Raw genomic sequence first — 20,224 nt, forward strand, 5'->3', positions numbered from 1 at the left:
CTATAATTATCTACTGTTTCTGGGAATCAAAGTGACTTCTCCTGGTTTAATAAAAGAAGGGTGGCAAGGTTCAAGTTCTGTGTATGCAAACTCCTTCATTTCTCCCCTTTGTTTCTGTGTAGAGTGCTTCATATGTAACCTCACATTCGGCATAGGTGTGGCTACTCTGATGAGCCTGTGTGACTGCAGTCAAAGGGAAAAGAGTTTCTCTATCGCACTTTGTTTTTTTAGAAAAACTCAGTGGAAGCATGGGTGGCACATTTCTTACCCAACATTTTGGGTAATTATTCCTCTATGTCTGTGTCGTGATTTGATTTTAACCTGTGCAGATAAACTCAGAAAAGCTCAAGCTCAAATATCTTTACTTTCTGAGCGCTGGTCACTATGCTAAAATTTCTAAGTGCAACATTTGCATTGCATTCTTTAGTTGCTGAGATGTGACTAAAAACCAAAAATGTTCACCTGCTTGTGGTGCAAAAAGTAATTTCTGGGAGATCACCAAAGTGATTAAGGATCCATGCTTTGTGGACCTTGAATATCTGTGCAAAAATGTTCCAATCTATCCAATAGCTGTTGAGATATTTTAGTCTGGATCATAGTGGTGGGTGCACAGACAGGCAGTGCCATATCTATAGCCATGTTGCTAGCATTGCTAAAAGAAATTTCAAATATCCCACCCACAAATATGAAAACACAAGTCAGTCATTACTGGAAACCAGATAATCATTTACTATTCTGGGAATCAAAAGTGAAAGTAACTTCACTCGCAGAATAAAAGGAGACACCCACAGTAGGTTACTGCATTGCCAGGAAAGTGCAGATCTCTGTCCTCAGGACAAATACTTAACCTATAACAGAATATTGCATATACAGTGAATAAAAAGCTACTTGATGAAATAACAGCTATTTCTTTTTACCATGGATAATCCGCAAAGGTAGGTAATGACGTCTTTTCTAGTGACTTTTTGCCCTCTTTTAAATTCCTGAAATGATGTAGGCTTTCCATAGGCTGAGACAGTAGCACAGCTCATTTTTGTTGTCTGTTTTTGTTTTGGTCTATACTGTAGTCTGACAGTTTGCAGAGTACACTTAGCTGTGTGATTCGTGTCTAATATGGATAACTGTTGGAGAAGATGTTGATAACAAGGTTCATTTCTATAACTTTCAGTAAGAAGCAGTTTGAATAATCAGGACCAAGTGTGGGATGGCTGAGAGTGTACCCACAATGGATAACTCTGATGATGAGGTAAACATCTTGTTTTGCAACTCTTAACTTAAGCCAAATATATGTTGTCCTTTCGGCTATTGAATGGAATGAATATGAATTGATTCACGACACTTTGAATTTAAATATATTCTTCTCCATTACCAAGGAGTTCTATGATGTACCCGACTCCTTCCTTGACCCATACAGTCAGGACAGAGAGAACACTACACCAGCACCACAGTCTGACTGTATGTGTGACTGTTCATAATGGATCCAATTTATGTCTGAATACATAATGTGATGTACAGATACTGAGATGTACCTCTCTTCTCTTGTGACAGACGTTCCTCCACCAGGAGATGTAAGAGTTCTCAGTGCTGACCAGGAGACTGTTTCTCTTGGCTTTTCACTCACTGAGACCTCTGTTAGGTATAAACTGCAAATAGATTACTCCTCCTTACAGAGGAGCAGTTTGATCAGAGAGGACTCCAGCACTGTGACGGTTGAGGGACTGAATCCTGGGACTGAGTATACTTTCAGCATCATAAGGATTGCTGATAATGGAAATCAAAGCAAAGCAACCTCGCTATCTGTCTTCACAGGTAAATCTGTCAAAAGGAAACTTAAAAAAAAAGTTACAGTACATTTTACACTTCACAAATATACTTCCTACAATAAGGTATGCTCTCATTGTATGTTATAAAGGTTAGTTCACATGATTAGGCTATATATTGTGTTGTCTTTTACCACACCTCTTTAACTCGGCAGTCAAACAGCATACATTAACAGAAGTTGAAGTTTCACCAATGAAACTATTATATTGTTCCCACAGAGCCCAGCCCTCCTGCAAACATTACAGTCGACCAGATAAGCAGTGAGTCACTGTCTCTGAGTTGGGACCCACCTGCTGGTGAAGTGGAGAGCTACACTGTGACCTGTTGCAGCGAGGGAGAAACTGAACAAGTGTTGACAACAGATGCAAACAACCTGACTTTCAGCAACCTGAAGCCAGGGGTGTGTTACTCCCTGCAGGTTTCTGCACAACTTAGGAATGGAAGACGAAGCAAGCCAGCTGTAACAGCTGCTGGCACAAGTAAGTCAAATAAAATCATAATGGCAACAAAAAGCTTTTTCAGGATAAAGTGGGCTTGTAAAGACATAAAATTATTGTCATTTAATTCAGTCAGACTGTCAGACACAGTGTGTTCAAAACTTTTTTCCTGACAGTGTGTAGTACCTTAATGGCATGTACCAACAATGTCACAAGCAGGGCTTTAGTGGGACTGTAAAATAAAGGGTGAGCAGGGCCGGCCCTAGACTTTTGGGGGCCATAAGTGGATATGCTTTGGGGGCCGTCCTCAAAGTAACGTTTTTCCACTTTACATGGCATTAAACCAACTAATGTGTGTTGTAATCTAGGCACTCATAATGTACAAATAAGCAGGTAAAGACTAAACTGGGACCTGTTCGCAGCAACACTATAAATAGACTAGAGTAAATACAGTATTTGCCTATTATCCCCAGACCCCAGCAGACACAAAAGTAGAAGCAGATCAAGACACAGACCCGCCCCTTCCTCTCTCTCAAATTCAGACCGAAATCTGAGAGTAAGAATAGGCAGTGCTGATCGAATGTATCTCAAGATTATGTTACTGCATTGCCTATTTCTCGCCTTCAATGTTTTTAGAAACATATTTTAGTTTTTAGCCGTTTTTAGCTGCAATAGTGAGAATTTGTGAACAGGAAGTGGGCGCCATGCTGTTTCCTGCACAGTGAAAATTAGATTAGATTAGATTAACTTTATTGTCCACCTTAGTGGAAAATTGTCTTTGGCTCCTCCAACATTAAGTTACATTATAAACAAAGTCACAAGACACTTCCCACCATACATCACAGAACAATTGTGCAAATAGACAAGAAATACCAGCAGATGAATGGTATAGCAGGTGACAATATAAACCAGATAAAACACTTAAAATTCTTTGCTTTTCCTGGTGCTGTCATTTTGCATTCAGTGCTTGTATGGCATATGGAATGAAAGATTTCTTATATATGTTACGGCTTGCCCTTGGGGCCCTGAAATGGCGGCCGGATGGAAGCAATTCAAACTCTGAATTTAAAGGGTGTGAGGTATCTCCAGATATCTGTCTGGCCTTCCTACCTACTGCCCTGTTAAATACCTCACAGAGGTGTTGTTGGGGCTTACCAACCATTTCCCTGCAACCCTGACCATAGTGGAGAGCTTGTTTTTGTGCTTCACACTCAAATTGCCATACTAGGCAATTATGTTGAACTGCAGTACACTTTCAACCAGGCCTCTGTATGCCATTTCAACAGTCGCTGATTTGCTCTCTTAAAACCAATTTCTGAGTTTTCATTAAAACTTAAGGTTTGGTCAATAATAGTGCCTAAGTATTTAAAATGGTCCGCTTCCTCCACAGGCTGGTTGTTAAGTACAGCAGGAGCGATGCTACTAGCTCCCTTTTTTGTTTGTATTATGAGTTCTTTAGTTTTGGCCACATTAATTTCCAGATTACTGGTCTGACACCAGTCCTGCAGGAGGGAGACCTGTCTAAAATAGGCATCCCGTTGTGTGATATTATTTTCTGTTACAAGTCCAACCAAGGCCATGCCATCAGCATATTTAAATAACTTAACATTGCTACAATTCACAGTCATGATATTTGTGTAAATTGAAAACAACAAAGGCGACAACACACAGCCTTGTGGTGCTCCAGTATTTAAAACAAGCTCATCCAAATAGACCCCATTCATTAAAACTCTTTGAGGGCGGTCAGTTAAAAAACGTCTGATCCAGTGAATGAGCCCACCATTTACATTCATCATAAAAAGTCGTTGTAAAAGAATGTCAGTTTGCATTGTGTTGAAAGCAGAGCTAAAATCAATAAAAAGAACACGGGCAAATGATTTTGGTTGTTGCAAATGTTTAGCTATATGATCCACAAGGGTGACAGTTGCATCTTCTGTGTCCCTGTGTGGTCTATAGGCAAACTGAAAGGGGCCAATTGAGGCCAAAGAAACTGAGATCCAACGGTAAAATTAAGCAGTGCTGATCAAATATAAACCAAGATTCTGAGTTGCCTATTTCTTGCCTAAAATGTTTTCAGAAACAGGTTTTAGCTTACTGCTTAACTGTATGAGATTGAGATTGAATATTGCCAGCCAGCCGCTATTGTTTCAAACAGACGTGTCCGCATTATGTCAGCCACCAGCATGAGCGCTTATTACTATTACTACTATTCCTCCAGATTTCCTTTTTATTGACCCACATTTTCAAATATAAAACTAGTATTGCTATGGCTTGGCTGAATACTTGATGGTTATTAGGGAGATGCGCATCCTTATTGCCCAGTATGCCCAACTATTCAACAGTTTAAATTGAATATTTAATCAATAATCAGTGTTCATTCCATTGCTTCCCATCTTGCATTAATCCAGAGTTGTAACTAAACCTTGACTGAGACTAGATAATCACAGTCTTGTTTTAAAATTATGTGTGGCCATGAGGAGTGCTATCACCTCATATTTGTCTGGACTAATCACAGAGGCTGCAACTGGGAAGTGAGTTTTATTTCCGGCATGCGCACATGAATGCAGATGAACGCAACTGAACGCAGGTTCACATGCCACGCAGTTATCTTTTCCGAGTTGCAGTTCATAAACAGTTACCTGTTGGAGTTTATCAGACGTTTCACTCTCACTTTTGTCAGTCACAGAACACAGCCCCGGAGTTGACTCGTAAACAAGCAAGCAAGATACAGCCAGACTGAGAGATGCACTGCCCAGCTAGTTAGCAAGACAGATAGACGGACTAGACACTGACACACCAAGCTAACACATAAACTTGTTGTTATTGTATTTTTCTGACATCAAACTTGGAGAAGAGAGAACACAGTTTAGCTGGTTGCTGTTCCCACAGTTCACTCCTGTGGCCTACGCAACTTGTGTCATTAACATATGGCCACCCAGTTCTGTTTGTGGGACATTTCAAGCGCTTTTGGGGCTCCTATGCTGGCCACAGGGCCCTAAGCAGCTGCTTAGTTTGCTTTCATGTCGGGCCAGCTCTGAGATTGAGGAAACCCTTATCTTAGGTCAGTGGTTCTCAAACTTTGTTTTGTTTTGTTTTGTTTTAATTTACAAATTGACCCCCTTTGAAATATGTTTTTGCCATGTACCCCCTGACCAGCGGAAAACATTTTTGGTAGTAAAAAAAATAAATGAAGTCGCACAATACAGTGCTGAACCATCATTGTCTAATTTACAAAACAACAACCTTGCAACCATATGTGGAGTTTGCGGAGTCACAAGAGGTGACTTGTTGCAGGAAGACAAGTGTGGAAATGTTATTCAGAGTTGGAGAGAGGAATGTGGAAAAGAGTTTGTTGTCTTGGAGTACATAACGTGACTAAAGACCAATATTTTTAAACTTCATTAAAAAAAAAAAAAAAAAAAAACATCTCACAAAGCTGCTGCAGTACTCCAAAGTAGCCTTGGGGCACCCCTATGTGAGAAACACTGCTTTAAGTTAGTAGGGGAAGGCCCAAACAAAGCTAATGTAAAAACACTAAAGGTGCATGGTATAAAAACTGAGTAACAAAACTTCAGTGAGAGGTCAATGTAGTAGCCCCTGGCTTGAGCAGGTATAAGAAGCCTCTTCTGGATTAAGCTCTGTCCAAAGAAACAGAAAAAAAGACACCCATTAGGGTAGTGTTGATTTTGTCAGCTGCCTTGAAATAAAGTCTAATACCTAGTCCTCAGATCAAAATGTAATCAATCATGGGTTTAATATTCGATGTTTTCATGTCTACAGAGACACACCTACAGAGCTTTTTGAAGGACTTGGGGTTGGAGCAGCACTACACAGAGAAGCTATCCCTGAACACAATACTTCAGATTGACAAGAGGACCATCTCTGATGAATCCATCAAGTGTAATTCAGATCTTCCATGGTATTTTCTGAAGAAACTGATGATGGTTAATGTGACAGCTAGGAATATGAAATGTACAGCTGCATGTGAGTCATATTGTGATGATCCGTCAGGGAATACAGAGTTAGGTCTTGATGATCTATTTAACAGTCAACATTCAGGTGACATGTTAAACCCCCTTGACATAATCACTGCTCTCTTTCTGTGGTCTGATGGTTTTGTACAACAGGAAATGGCACTCAAAATGTCTATGTGTCAGTTTTCTGTGCCTCTGTTGCTTCCCAATTGTGACACAAAGCAGTGCACACTCATGCTTTGGGCCATGAGAGACATCGTTAAAAAGTACAGACCTCAGTCACTTTCAGAGTCCAAGGGCTTCATTGAACAAAGAATTGTTCTCTCTGAACTTCCAATGATATCTTTTGTGAGACTGGGTGAGTGCTCCCTGTCCAAGTCAGGGATCCTCAATAAGCTTCTGAGCAATTCTCAGCAGTACCATGATACCTTTGTTCACTGTAACATGGAGTGTGGTGACAGTCCAAGGAGAATATCCAATGGACTGGTTGAAATGACTTGGTACCTTCCTTGTGGGAACAAAAACATGGATATTTTCAGTGAGCCAGTAGCTGTAGCTAACCTTCGTGGAGACATTGCTTCATTTGAAACACAGTTTTCTTTTTTGTGTCAGACATCAGCAGCAGTTTTTGTGTTCTTTGACAATTTGGACTCTGAGTGCGAGCTGCTCACCAACCAACACCACAAGGCACAGATCTTTTTGGTAGGTAACCATCAAAGTAAGCACTTCAGTGTTGATGCTGTAAAGAAGGTGGCAACCAAGTTGGGCTTGAACAACAGCAACATCCTTTTACAGACTAAGCAAATGAATGATGCAGACTTTGTCAAAAACTTGCAGATAACAGTCAACAATGTAGTTGAGTACTCAAAGATGAAGATGCAGATTGAGCAGATGGCTGACATTGCCTATGAACTGGGAATCTTGGTTGATGAAGACTCTTCAGAGTGCCAGACTGCCAAGAAAAATGCAGATGCCATTACTGCAGAAATTCAAGACATCCTTAAATACAAAGACACTCAGCTACCCTTGCAAGGCCAAATATGGAAGGAACTGACTCGCTTAGAGAAGGAACAATTTCGGCTTCGAAATGTTGGGTTCCAGAACGTAGAAAACTACAAAAGTGACCTTGAGATACAGAAAACAGAACTTAGGGATAAACAGAACTCTTGTGACATGTCAAATGCAATGACATGTTTTATCACCGCAATATCAAGCCCAGGGGTAGAGAGGTGCTATTTCCTGAAATGGATGCGAATGAACCTTGATAACATATCTCGAGGAAAAGTGTCTGGCCTTCGGGAGCAGTACAAAAAGAAATGCAAAAAATCTGAGAACAAAGAGGAGATCAAAGAAATTGACAGACAACTCTCCAACAGCTCACTGGGGACTGAACACTTCTTCCGTGAAATGGGTCAGATCTATGAGGCTTCACTGTCTCTTCCAGAAACAGACCCATCACGTAAACAGTTACAACATCTGCCCAAACTATGTGCAGAATTGTTACTTGATGGATTTCCTTGAGCTTGTAGATGGAGATGCCTCCAACATACCTCTCAGATGGGTGAGTGACGTCCTCTCTCAGCTCAATGGCTTGGTGTCTCCTAAGAACAAGATACTGGTGGTCACAGTTCTTGGAGTTCAGAGCACAGGAAAGTCTACTCTCCTCAACACCATGTTTGGAGTGCAGTTTGCAGTCAGCAGTGGTCGATGCACTCGAGGTGCCTTTATGTTGCTCATCAGAATCAGTGAAGATGTTCAAAAAGTCCTCAACTGTGACTTCATGGTGATCATTGACACTGAGGGCTTAAAGTCACCAGAGCTTGCACAACTGGATAATAGCCATGAGCACGACAATGAGCTTGCAACACTTGTTGTGGGGCTGAGTGATATCACCATCATCAATATCGCAATGGAGAATTCAACAGAAATGAAAGACATCCTACAAATAGTTGTGCATGCTTTTCTCAGGATGACAGAGGTGGGCAAAAAGCCCAAATGTCAGTTTGTCCACCAGAATGTGTCGGATGTTTCAGCTCATGAGAGGAACTTACGAGACAGGAAACTGCTCTTGCAGCAGTTAAATGAGATGACCCAGGCAGCAGCCAAAATGGAAAAGAAAGAGGAGAGCATGAGCTTCAGTGATGTGATGGAGTACAGTCCAGACACTGGGAACTGGTACATTCCTGGACTGTGGAATGGAAACCCACCAATGGCACCAGTCAATGCAGGGTACAGCGAAGCTGTATATGAGCTCAAGAAAAATGTCATCCAAATTTTGGGACGTTGTGAGTCATCTGCTAATAATATCTTGGAGTTTACAAAGTGGATGAAAAGCCTGTGGAATGCAGTAAAGCATGAAAACTTCATCTTCAGCTTCAGAAACAGCCTGGTGGCTGATGCATACATGAGGCTGTGCACAGAATTCAACAAATGGGAATGGGAATTCAAAAAAGAAATGTACACATGGGTTACAAATGCTGAGACAAGAATTTCCAATTTTGGCAAATTTGCTGTGGAATCTGAGAAACCTGACATGAGAGAATTTCTTGACCATTTGAAAAGTGAAGTGTGCACAGTGCTGACGGAATGGGAGACAAAGCTTCTTGACAATTTGTCACAGTACTTCAAGCAAACAGAGGGTCACGTCTATCTAGTTGAAGGATACAGAGAAGACTTTGCAAACAGTGCAAAGACCCTTCGACGAGAAATGGAGAGCTCTGTGTTTAATCAACTCACAGCAGCAGCTGACATCAGACAGGGAATGACAGAACTTGATCAAATCAAGGAGAACCACACAAAAGAATTAGAGGGCAGAGTGTGTGCACTGATTGAAGAATGTCGGGGAAAAAATGTGGAGATGACAGTCAAAGAGTTGGACAAAGAATCTGATAAGATGTGGAACAGAATGGTGAAGGAACTCTCCTTCTCTAAGCAAAAGCCTGCTGATGTCTTTGCAAGGGTGTACCACTACCTGAGAGAAAATCTAAGACATAGGGGAAGTCATGTCTGTCAATTGCTCATTAAAAAAACCCTGACAGAATGTGGACTTGTTCCTTTCAAATATACCTTGGAAGGCTCTTTCGACCAGTTGAGACATAAAATCGGCAAGTGGTTCAACATTGAAGATCACATAAAGGCTGTACATCAAGTGGCTGACAGTATCATAGCAGATTGCAAACAGTTTGTGACTGGAAAAGTGGAAAGAAAAAGCAATTACCATGACACTTACATTCAGGAGATCCTCCACATGATTGACGAGAAGCTGCAAAACAATAAGGAAGTGAAGACAGATGCTGAGTTTGAAGTTTCTCTGAAACAGCACATCTGTGGAGATGCAGCCAGACAGTTTCAGAAAATGCATGAAGATTTCATACATGAGAATGATCCCTACAGATGTCTGAATGAAAACAAAGCTAAGTTTCGAACTGATTTTAAAGATGTGTTCCATGAACGAGACCAGTGCCAGAAGAAGGCAGAAGAATTCACAAACTGCTGCCTGAAGCCTGCAGTCGAAGACTTTGTCAAGCGTTCCTTGGGTCCTGATATCATTGGTGAAATGATGACAAGCCAGCAGTTCAGCACACGAATATACCTCCAGTATACAATTTTACTGGATTTGCTCACAAAGGATGACTTTGAAAGCTATCTGAGCTACATTGGCTCATATGAGTATTATGTAAAGAAATGGATCCTCGACCAAATAGTAGAACGCTTCTCAAAAGGGTCTACCATGTTTGAGCTTGAGTATCGAAATCTCCAGTTTAGCATGAGGAACATAACTAATGCTATCAACAAAGCTAAAACCAAAAAGAGTGGCAACTTAAGAACATTTGTTGAAGATGTCTGTCAGGAACTTGGTGATAAACTGGTCATTTCCCAGGATGCTCTTGGTGCTTTCATGATCCTGAACAATGCCAACCCGGAACAGTTTGCTCACTGGCTCACTGACTGTCTGAAGGACATGGCAGAAGCTCTCACAGAGAAGTTTAAAGAAACAAACATCCAAACAAAACTAAAACAACTCAGTGTGAATCCTCAGAACGAGCTTTTCACCAAACTGATTGGATGTGGTAAACAGTGTCCATTCTGCAAAGCACCTTGTGAGGCAGGAGGAAAAGACCACACTGAGCACTGGACATCATTACATCGGCCACAGGCTCTGGGTGAAGTCAGGTTGCGTGGGACATGTGGTACTGACATATGCTGTCACTCTGTGATCAGTAACAGTTATTTTTGCTGCAGTGCCACAAATGGTATTTGGCACCCTTACAAGCGTTACAAAGAAATTTTTCCTGACTGGAAAATTTTTCCAGACGCAAGCCTTCAGGCATCAGACTACTGGAAATATGTACTGGCAAGGTTCAACAATAAGTTTGCTGAAGCATATAATGCAAACCCTGCTAGCATACCTGCTTCATGGAAATGTATCATACATAAGCAAGCAGAAGCAAGCCTCAAAGAATGCTTTAATATCAGGTGAGAGACTACAAGCTTTGTGGTTATAGAGGTGCACATCCTACTAACATGCATTCACAATCATTACATGGATATTTACATTTTACTTGTTTAATATGACTTAGAGGTAGAGCACAAATATTAACATGTTGTCTATAAGATGATCAGGTTGAAGATATTGTCAATACAAAGTTATTTGCAGCTGCAGCTTACAAATACAATAGTTCTATGTTTATGTTTATGAGAATACTTTTAGATACTGTTTGATACTTTAGGACACATACTAACGTTTCCAGTTTGATTAAATTTGAGTTTGAATTCATGATTTTGTGTGAAAGATGAATATCATTAGAATGTAAATGCCAAGAGGTACAAATGGCGTATGTAATCTTTTATTGATCATTTTGTTTCCGTGGAGTGTCTGATGTCAAATATTTACAACAGTTGGTCTTTTTTTTTTTTTTTTTTTTTAAATCTGATTAGGTATGATATGCAGTTGTTTAAAAGAAAGTTAGAATCAGTTTGCTTTCATTTCTGTAAAGTATCTGATGCTAAATATTTTTCACTGTATTAAAAGATGTCAAGATGTGGGTTATACGTGAGACAGTTTTTTTCTTGCTTTACTGGCTTATATTATTGATTAATTTAACATTTGAAATGTGTGTTTTTATTTAGATTTAAGTAGCTCTACACTTTATGCAGAGCATATTTATGATTTAGAGTTTGGGCCAGGATTGTCTGCATATGGCTCTCAACATTTAGGTGGCTGAGCCAGTTGCTAGCAGCTAACAGTGCAAACAGTGCCAACAAGGTAACAGTGTTGGCAGAGCTAACGTTTCAGAGGGTGGGTGTTACGCTTCTGCATCAATGCTGTGCCACCACCATGGGTTGAGATGGGGTTATTAGTGGTAACCTCCATATACACGCAGTGCATAATGGCAGCGATTAGCTAGCCAGTGGGATACACACAGGGACTCACATGCATTGACATGCACGGGCAGCCGGACTAGTTACCACAACAAAGAACAGAGAAGCTTGGATTATAACACACACAGAGGTAGTGTTACTATATTATCTGCTCAGGAGGCCACGACTCCACTATATCTTTACTGAGCAAACAGCTGTTCAGTGCTTTATTAATGTTCTGAATGTATATATGACAGAGTGTCAGTGTTACTCTTAGGCCACTTAATGTCCTCAGTCAGATCTGTGGGGAACTGTCATCCATGTAATAAAAGCTGTAAATGGGTCCTATTGTAAAATCTTCCACCTTTGATTTTTACTCATAATAAATTGATTTCTGTACATGTCTCAATTCCGGCGTCCTGTATTTGAAACCTTTAACCATTCTTGGCTGTTACAAACTGTGAATAACACTCTGATAAAAAAAAAAAACCAAACAAAAAAACAGCATCTTGTCCTCATATGAGTTGATAGCATGCCATAGATAAAACTGTTATCTAGTGTTGATTTGCCAACAAGCACTGGAGGTGAGTACTGAATATTCCAGCTAGATAACAATTCTGTTTAATTACCCTCAGAAAGCCATCAGACAAAAAGAAAAAGAAAGATTAAGCAAAGAAGCTGAGGTTTGTTGGAATGGTGACATCGCAGGGACACATGTCACAGTGACCAATGTCAGTGGAACACTGGATCCATGGGCATAACTTCCCACTGAGGTGTGAAATGTGAAGGACCCTGGGAAACTGAGTTCACATGACTTTTCTTTGTCTGATGAACAAAGGAGGCTACAGCGGCCATTTTGAAGAGGTCTGAACTTACATGTCCAGGTTAGAGTTGAACAAATGAACACATCATCTGCAGAGTCCAGTGGTCCTAACACCATCTTAAAAAATCTTTTGCTTTTAATTTTATTATTAATATTTAATAATGTTTTTGGGTTACATGTGTGCTTTTATTTTTATTACTGCTGATACAGTAAAACATGAGCGAAAACCTGAGAACCACAGCAAGGTGGAAGACAAAAACGTTATATCAAGCTTCATAAGTAGTTATTCACATCAATACTGCATCAAAGACTGATATTTTTACACAGCAGTGACAGAATAAGTATCAATGTGGCCTTTCCAACACTCGTGTATGCAGTTTGAACTGGGAATTAAAGTGAGTTCTGCCTCAAACAGAGTTGAACAAAAAAGAAATAGCAAGTTGAAAAGTCTTTTTACCTGCACAGTGACTACACCTGGTCAACAATACAGGGGATCTGAGTAATTCTAAATCCAACCTAAAGTTTTGTTGCATGTAGATGATACACTGTCTTATCTAGCTGCACTGGTGTGAACCAGGAGGTTTTTAGAATGTGGCAGAATGGCGCATTGTAAGTAGTTGTCAGTTTCAACTCATCGTATCACAAATCTCTGGTCTGAACTTGGCTTAACACGATGATGTATAGCAATTAAAATGTGAACAGTATTTCTGAGTTCATTAGTTAGTATGCTAACATCTGGATATTCGTAGTTAACACAAAGTATAACTAAGGCTGATAGAAATATCATTAATTTTGTTGTTATTTGACAAATAAAATATCTTGACCCACTGTTCCACCACCACTCTCTGACCAGACAAATATGTTACATTTTACTGGAAACTACATAGCCTAATCATTTACTGTTTGTGGGGATAATAAAAGAAGAGGTGGTAAAGTTCAAGTACTTTACTGTCATATGCACCACCATACAGTTAAGCAGTCATGGCAACAAAGGTCTTATATCTCAGGCTCCCTCCAACAATGCTCATATAAATATGTACAAAAAGGGAGTGGTGGTGCTGTGAAATAAAGGCTGAGTGAGCTACTTTATCGTAGACCCACGAGGACCTCTCACTATCTCATAACTAATGTCAAACTAAACACAATCTATATTGTGGTTCAATGTTTGGAACATTATAATACACAAAACCATAATTAAACCTTTATTAATAGTTGGTGTGTAGGTGTGTATCTGTCCATCATTCTTAAGCAGGTTCAAATCAGAGTTTAGTTTATTGGTCTGACCTGAGGAAGTGTAACTAGGTCATTTATGTCTTAATCACTAGTTTTTAAAATCTTTCACAATAGTTTTATTACTTGACTGTGTAGGCCTCCAGTGTTTGAATGTGTAAGGTGTGTTTATGCCCAGATTCCACTCCCAGTCTCTCCTGTCTTGCCAGAGAGGTGGGTGTAATCCCCTGTATCTGTTTTTGTTTTCTCCAGTATCACAATGTTTTTTGTCATCTGTCGATATATGGACTGTAGCGTACAGGCTCTATTCATAAAGTTGTTTTTTTTTTTTTTTTTTTTTTTTTTACAAACCACTAACTTCAAGTAATGATAAGCTTAGTTTATCATATCAGTTGAATTTATTAAAATGGAGATTTTGCTTTGTTAGCTTGCTACTTGCAAAGCTATTTTAATTTTTATTTCTTTTTATTGCATGACAAATCAGTGTTTTCTGTGATAAGAAAATAGTCAGCTGAACAAATAGGCAGGCAAAAAAGTTCATTGAAGTATTTACTATAAAATAACAAACTTAAATTAAAAATGTCTTCTTTTCTTTTTTTTATTTGAACGTGTCCTCCAATAGCATGACATCATCAGTCGGCCTATTGCTCTCTCCCTTTCTCTCTCCTCTTCCTACTTAATGCATTTCTCTGTCTTGGCCTCTTTCAGTCAGCTATGTGGCTCTGTCAGTAATTCAAAAACAGGATTCCAAAATATATTTTTCAGTCAATAAAACAATGATAAATAAAAGACAGTCATATAAGCAATAAAAAAACAGACCTATATTAAAAAGTTTTGGGGGGGGCATTAGAACATGAACATGTCCTGCAAATGTATGTCCCCTCTCTTCCTACTTAACACTGTTCTCTGTCTCGCTGGCTCTTCTCTCAGCCCTTGCATCTGTTTCTCCAGTGTCCACCGCAAATCCAATAAATACAGTCTGTGGGCAACAAGTCAGAGACACGTTAAGTGTAGGACCCTACAATACCAGAGTGACGACACTTCCACTCACTCCTGTGGTATGCTGAAGTTAAGCCTCACGCGCCCTCTAGTGGGGCATGAGGGCATTACATTTCCGACCAGAAAACCCATTCACTTACAGTATGTCTGACGCGCACTTGGTTTTTTTTTCAGTTCTCTTTCATTAGGATTTTACATGGTTCACATGTTCACTGACATACCATTTCACCATTCTCATCCATTCATCCATAAATTACAGTTGAATCTCCACAGTATATCCAAGACTATATAAATAATACAGAGATGAATGATTGGTCCATCCACCATATTATAAGGCAATCTGTTAATACAATATAAGAACTAAACCTCGTAGAACAGGACTGCTGGGGTGCACCTCCATGATATATATATATATATATATATATTAAAAAAAAACACTTTAAAAAAGAAGTAAAAAGGGGAAGAATAGGAGAAAAGGGATATACAATTTAGCATTAGACAAAAGATGGTCGCACTGGTGTAACATCCATGATCCATCTTTCCCATCTTTTCAAAATCACACTTTGTTGCAGTCTTATGGCAAATGTAATTCCTTCCATCTTAAAAATGCCATAAATAATGTCAATCCACTCATCCACCGTAGGTTTTTCTAGTTTTAACCACTTCCTTGTAATGGCTTTCCTACAGGCAGCACTAAGAATCTGAAATAGATATTTATCATTAGAGGAAAAATTATCTGGTGGTAGAACCTCTAGATATAAAGAAACAAACTTAAATGGAATGTCTGTCAGAAATATTTTTCGCAAAATTTGATAGACCTCCTGCCAAAAAGGTAACAATACTGGACAAGACTAGAATATGTGAAAGTGATTTGCCTCAAGGCATCTGCACTGTCTCCAACATGCAGATGAGCTGGCGTAGTGTCTTTTTTGAGCTGGCGTTATAAAGAATCTAATAAGGCTCTTCCAGCAGAACTCTCTCCAAAGTGTTGAATTTGAAGTTTTCCACTGTATCCCACATAACTGTTCCCAGTCTTCTGCATTTAGAACTAGGTTCCCTTCCTTCTCCCATTTCTGTTTCACATGCAGTGAGCTACCTTTCATTTATTGTAAGCCCCTATAAAGTTTTGAGATGTTTTTTTGGTTTGGGCCTGAAGCATAAGCATCTATAAAGACTTTTATTAAAATGTTATCCCATTGCTCTTGTGTGATCTTCTTCCTAATTTGCTCAATGTAATGACGGGCCTGTAGAAATCTATAGAAATCATCATTATTCAAACTGAATTGTCCCTTTAGGTTTTGAAAATTGTTCACTGACCCCTTACTCAAAAAAGTGCAATATGCTGTTAAACCATGAGTTCCCCATCCCTTAAACCTCGCATCCCAATTTTTAGGCACAAAATCTGGATCAAATGCACACCACCTCAAAACTTTTATCGCTTCCTTTAAATGATTTTGAGCTATAACCCTGTTCCACAGCTTAAGTGGCAAAACAATCCTATTGCCGCTTGAATTGGAAACTCCCCTGTCATATCCCCCTCAATCTCTCTCCATCTAGCCCTGTATTCTGGATTACACCAACATATTAATGATCTCAGTTGAGCAGCAGTATAATAATCTTTTACACAGCGTGACCCCCCCCATCTTTTGCTAATTGTAAACTCTGATATTTAATTCTTGGTCTTCGCCCCTCCCAAATATATCTCGAAATAAGTTTATCCCACTCCTAAAACTATTGATCAGATATATCTAGTGGAAGGGATTAAAAGATATACAACATTCTCGGCAGAATACTCATTTTAACTGATTCAATACGAGATCCAAAATTAAGAAAAGGTATTGAATCCCATCTCCTTATGTCTTCCCTAATTTTGTTGTTCAGGGGAAGAAAGTTGAGTGAAAACAATTTTGACAGGTCTGTAGGTATATTTACCCCCAGATATCTCATGGATTCAGCTTCCCATCTCAAGTTATACCTCTTCTTCACATTTTCTGAGGGACTGTAATTAAAAGTAAGAATTTGTGTTTTTGAAACATTCAACTTATATCCTGAAAAAGATCCATATTGTTCCAAAAGTGAAAACAACTGTACAAGAGATTGTTCTGGGCTGGATAACTGTAACAATATATCATTGGCAAACAAGGAAATCTTTTGTTCTCCTCCTTTCATACATATTCCTTTAATGTCTTTATTCTGAATAATCCACTGACTAAGGGGCTCAATAAAAATTGCGAATAAGAGGGGGCTAATTGGACAGCCCTGCCTTGTTCCGCCTTCCAGTGAAAAGGGGTTTGAAACTACTCCATTAATTTTAATTCTTGCCCTCGGGTTATCATAAAGAGCCTGTATTGTCTTAATAAAAGAATTGTGAAAACCAAATTCCTCCAAAACTCTAAACAGAAAAGACCAATTTACGCAATCAAAAGCTTTTTCTGCGTCTAACCCTACTAATACTGCTGACAGCCTACTGTCTGTTATATGATTTATTACGTGCAAAGTCCATCTAATGTTATCTTGGGTTTGTCTCTGATGCACAAAACCTGTTTGATCAAGGCTAATGATTTGTGGTAGCAGTCCCTCTATTCGCTTGGCAAGTACGTATATGTGTAAAAATTTTATAGTCCTGATTTAATACGCTGACCGATCTACAATTACTACATTCCGATTTATCCTTCCCTTCTTTTGGAATAAGTGAAATTACCGCTTTCCTCCAAGAGGGTGGTATCATGTTCCTCTTAAGGACCCAATTAAAGGTAGACTGCAACATAGGGATCAATGAAACTCCCATTACCCTGATTTAAGATGGGCTATGGCTGCGCTGATTTCTTTCTCTGTTACTTCCCCTGCAAGAGGAGAAGAAGAATCTTCTCAAAAAATTCTTCCACGCACTTGCTTTTAAGTTGATGAAAACGGCTTTGTTTTTACTTTTAGGTGTCTTGGTCATATTAAGTCATGCTTATAATTTGTTTATTTCAAAATGTAGACAGTAACATTATGGTAGACAACTGTTTCTTTGGGGTTTTTTTTTTACCTGTAAACGGTAGATTACAGTAGATTATTGTAGATTATGCTTTTAGGTTTGCTTGACTTTGGAAACGCACAAGAATTCCTGGTCTGCAGCAATGCAGCAATACTGAAGTTGAGTCAGTTCTTGGTCGGATATGCAATGCGCCATCCCGCCACTAGAGGGCACGTGACCAACTTTCCACTTGACCAATGTGGGTCGCTACTCTGGTATTGTAGGGTCCTAGTTAAATGGTGCAATGTAGCCAATCAGAAGCAGAGTAGGGCGGGTCTTGCTAAGAAAAGCCAATAGCGAAGCAGCAAGCAGAATAACTTGAAGGTTCAGTTTGTGATGACATGCGGCATGTCATCTGTATGACGTCTACCTGGTGTGGCCTCGGTGTAGCATTACCTATCCTCAGTTTTATTATAGGTAGTTTTATCCAGACCTCCGCAGGAAAAAAAAAGTCTGCCACCACACTACTCGTCAACTTCGCTACTGAAAGGCTAATTGAAATGATAGAAAGTCGTGACGTCACCACCACACTACTGAGAAATGCGGTTAAGTTAGCAACTTCGCTACTTGTAGTGACACTGATGCCCAGCACTGGTGAGGCTGGGGTAACATTCAGGTTAGTGACTTCACCACCTCTAGCTGAAGTCTATTAAAGTTTCACAGACACAAGGTCTGACATGTAAACTGATTAACCTCCTTGTCTAAGCCCATGCCACTATTCTTTAACATAGCTACACACACATAGACACATACACGTCTGTTAATGCAAAGGTTAACAGTTCAAATCCTACTTTTGCAATCCTGCACATGGTCTGAATCTTTGCATTTTCCAGGATAAGTTCCGACATTTTTCACATGATGCCAGTATTGGTGTGTAAACTAAGAGACATAAGATGCAATCCAAAACTTAAAGGAAGTAAAAATTTAGTCATGGAAATCATATTTTTATGGAAGGTCATAATCCACATCAAAATAGATGTATAAACTTAAGCAGAGCATTAGCACACAGTGATGACCACCATGAAGAATTCTACAAAACATCAAGGGCTCTAGTTTCGCAGACCGGGCGCGGCGGGGTGCAGTGCACCTGCGCTTCGCCAACTGGGTGTGGCCAGGCGGATTTTGCAAGTTTGGCACACCGTGTGCCTGGCGCAGCTACTCCTCTTTCCCACCTCCGTCCCTCCTACCTGCGCAAGTCGGATAGAGGGAGGAGAGAAGACGTGGAGTGGGTTTTACACACATCACACCAATCAAATGAGCCCCTCTCCTCGCCCTTAAATGTGCCGCACGAAGGCGCAATGAGAGTTTACTCAATTCGCCATGGCAGAAGAGAGCAGCAGCGTCAGACGGCCAAACTCCTCCCAGGAGGAAACTGATGTTTTGGTCCGGGAGGTCCAAGCTCGCAGTGTCCGAATATACAGAACTGCGAGCAGACCTCCACGGGCTGATGATGCAAAGGTAGCCTGGGAGGAGGTCACCACAATTGTAAATCAATGTTGCGTTTCTCTCGTGCGCGTGCATGCTCTCTTTCTCTCTTGCAGTCTCACTCTGTTTCTTTTCTTTTGACTTTTCTAAGATGACAGATGCTGAATATATACTCCCTATCTGATGCTGTGGCTGTTTGTGGTTGGCTGAGAGGGATGTGAACTCATTAGTTTGCAGCTGTGTTAATCAAATCAGGTTGGGTTTCCATTACGCGTGCCAAACGTGCCAAACGTTGCCAATCCCCTTTGATCTGACATCAGATGTGACGGGACAGTCGATATAGAGATACATTTATGTGCTGATTGCAGATAGTTGCATTGAAGAGTGGTTTTTGGCTATTTATTGCATTGTTAATGTGCCTGATATTCTGGAAACCTGCCTGTGAGGTTTTGGTGACGTGTGCACACTGTCAGCCGGTCAGCCAAACTTCCGCTACAGCGGTTGCGCTCCTCCATCTTAGCGCACCTTCGGCAAAGCCTTTTGGCACGAAACTGTCACTGCGCCAAGCTGGATCTGTCGACACCTCCCCCTGCTGCGCCGCCACACCCATCTCAGCGCACCTCGGTCTGCCAAACTACCAAACTGGGCGCACCTCGGGTTGCACTGCTCGAACTAGCTCTGCGCAGGGTTCACCACCCTGCACTGCGCCGGGAAACTAGAGCCCCAAGAGTTTTGCTTCTTGTCAACTGAAAAAGAGACCAGCATTCAAATTCTTTCAAACTGCTTGGACTCCGATCAGTGTTGTTTGCAGCTTTATTTATTATTTTAATAATTAATCAGAGTGCCAAATTGATATTTTAGCATATTTTATGAGACTGAGTTGATTATTTGGCTTTATTTGGCATCTATATAATTAATAATTCTTTTCAATAATAAGTAATTATTTCTGATTGCCATTTCTAATACTTTGTACCACTACTACCCAACAAATCAAAGTTTTATACAAATCAGCCCTTTCAATCCACCGTCCCCTCACCACCTCCTGACAAGACAAATAAGTTTTGTTTTACTGGAAACCACATGACCGTTAACTGTTTCTGGGAATCAAAAGTGAAAGTAACTTCACAGGGCAGAA

At 40.1% G+C, this 20,224-nt stretch overlaps 1 protein-coding gene across 1 annotated transcript; it reads left to right on the plus strand.

Moving 5' to 3' along the window:
- Positions 1-803: 803 nt before the first annotated feature.
- Positions 804-11,984, plus strand: LOC125884467 (interferon-induced very large GTPase 1-like). The gene is given in 7 exon segments (XM_049569494.1): positions 804-935; positions 1,169-1,246; positions 1,374-1,455; positions 1,549-1,809; positions 2,040-2,300; positions 6,039-7,749; positions 7,751-11,984. Coding segments are annotated over 6 exon segments (5,319 nt in total). The 5' UTR covers positions 804-935; positions 1,169-1,204; the 3' UTR covers positions 10,713-11,984.
- Positions 11,985-20,224: the final 8,240 nt, after the last annotated feature.

This window comes from Epinephelus fuscoguttatus, linkage group LG23 (genome assembly GCF_011397635.1).
Source record: "Epinephelus fuscoguttatus linkage group LG23, E.fuscoguttatus.final_Chr_v1".
Taxonomy (NCBI): Eukaryota; Metazoa; Chordata; class Actinopteri; order Perciformes; family Serranidae; genus Epinephelus; species Epinephelus fuscoguttatus.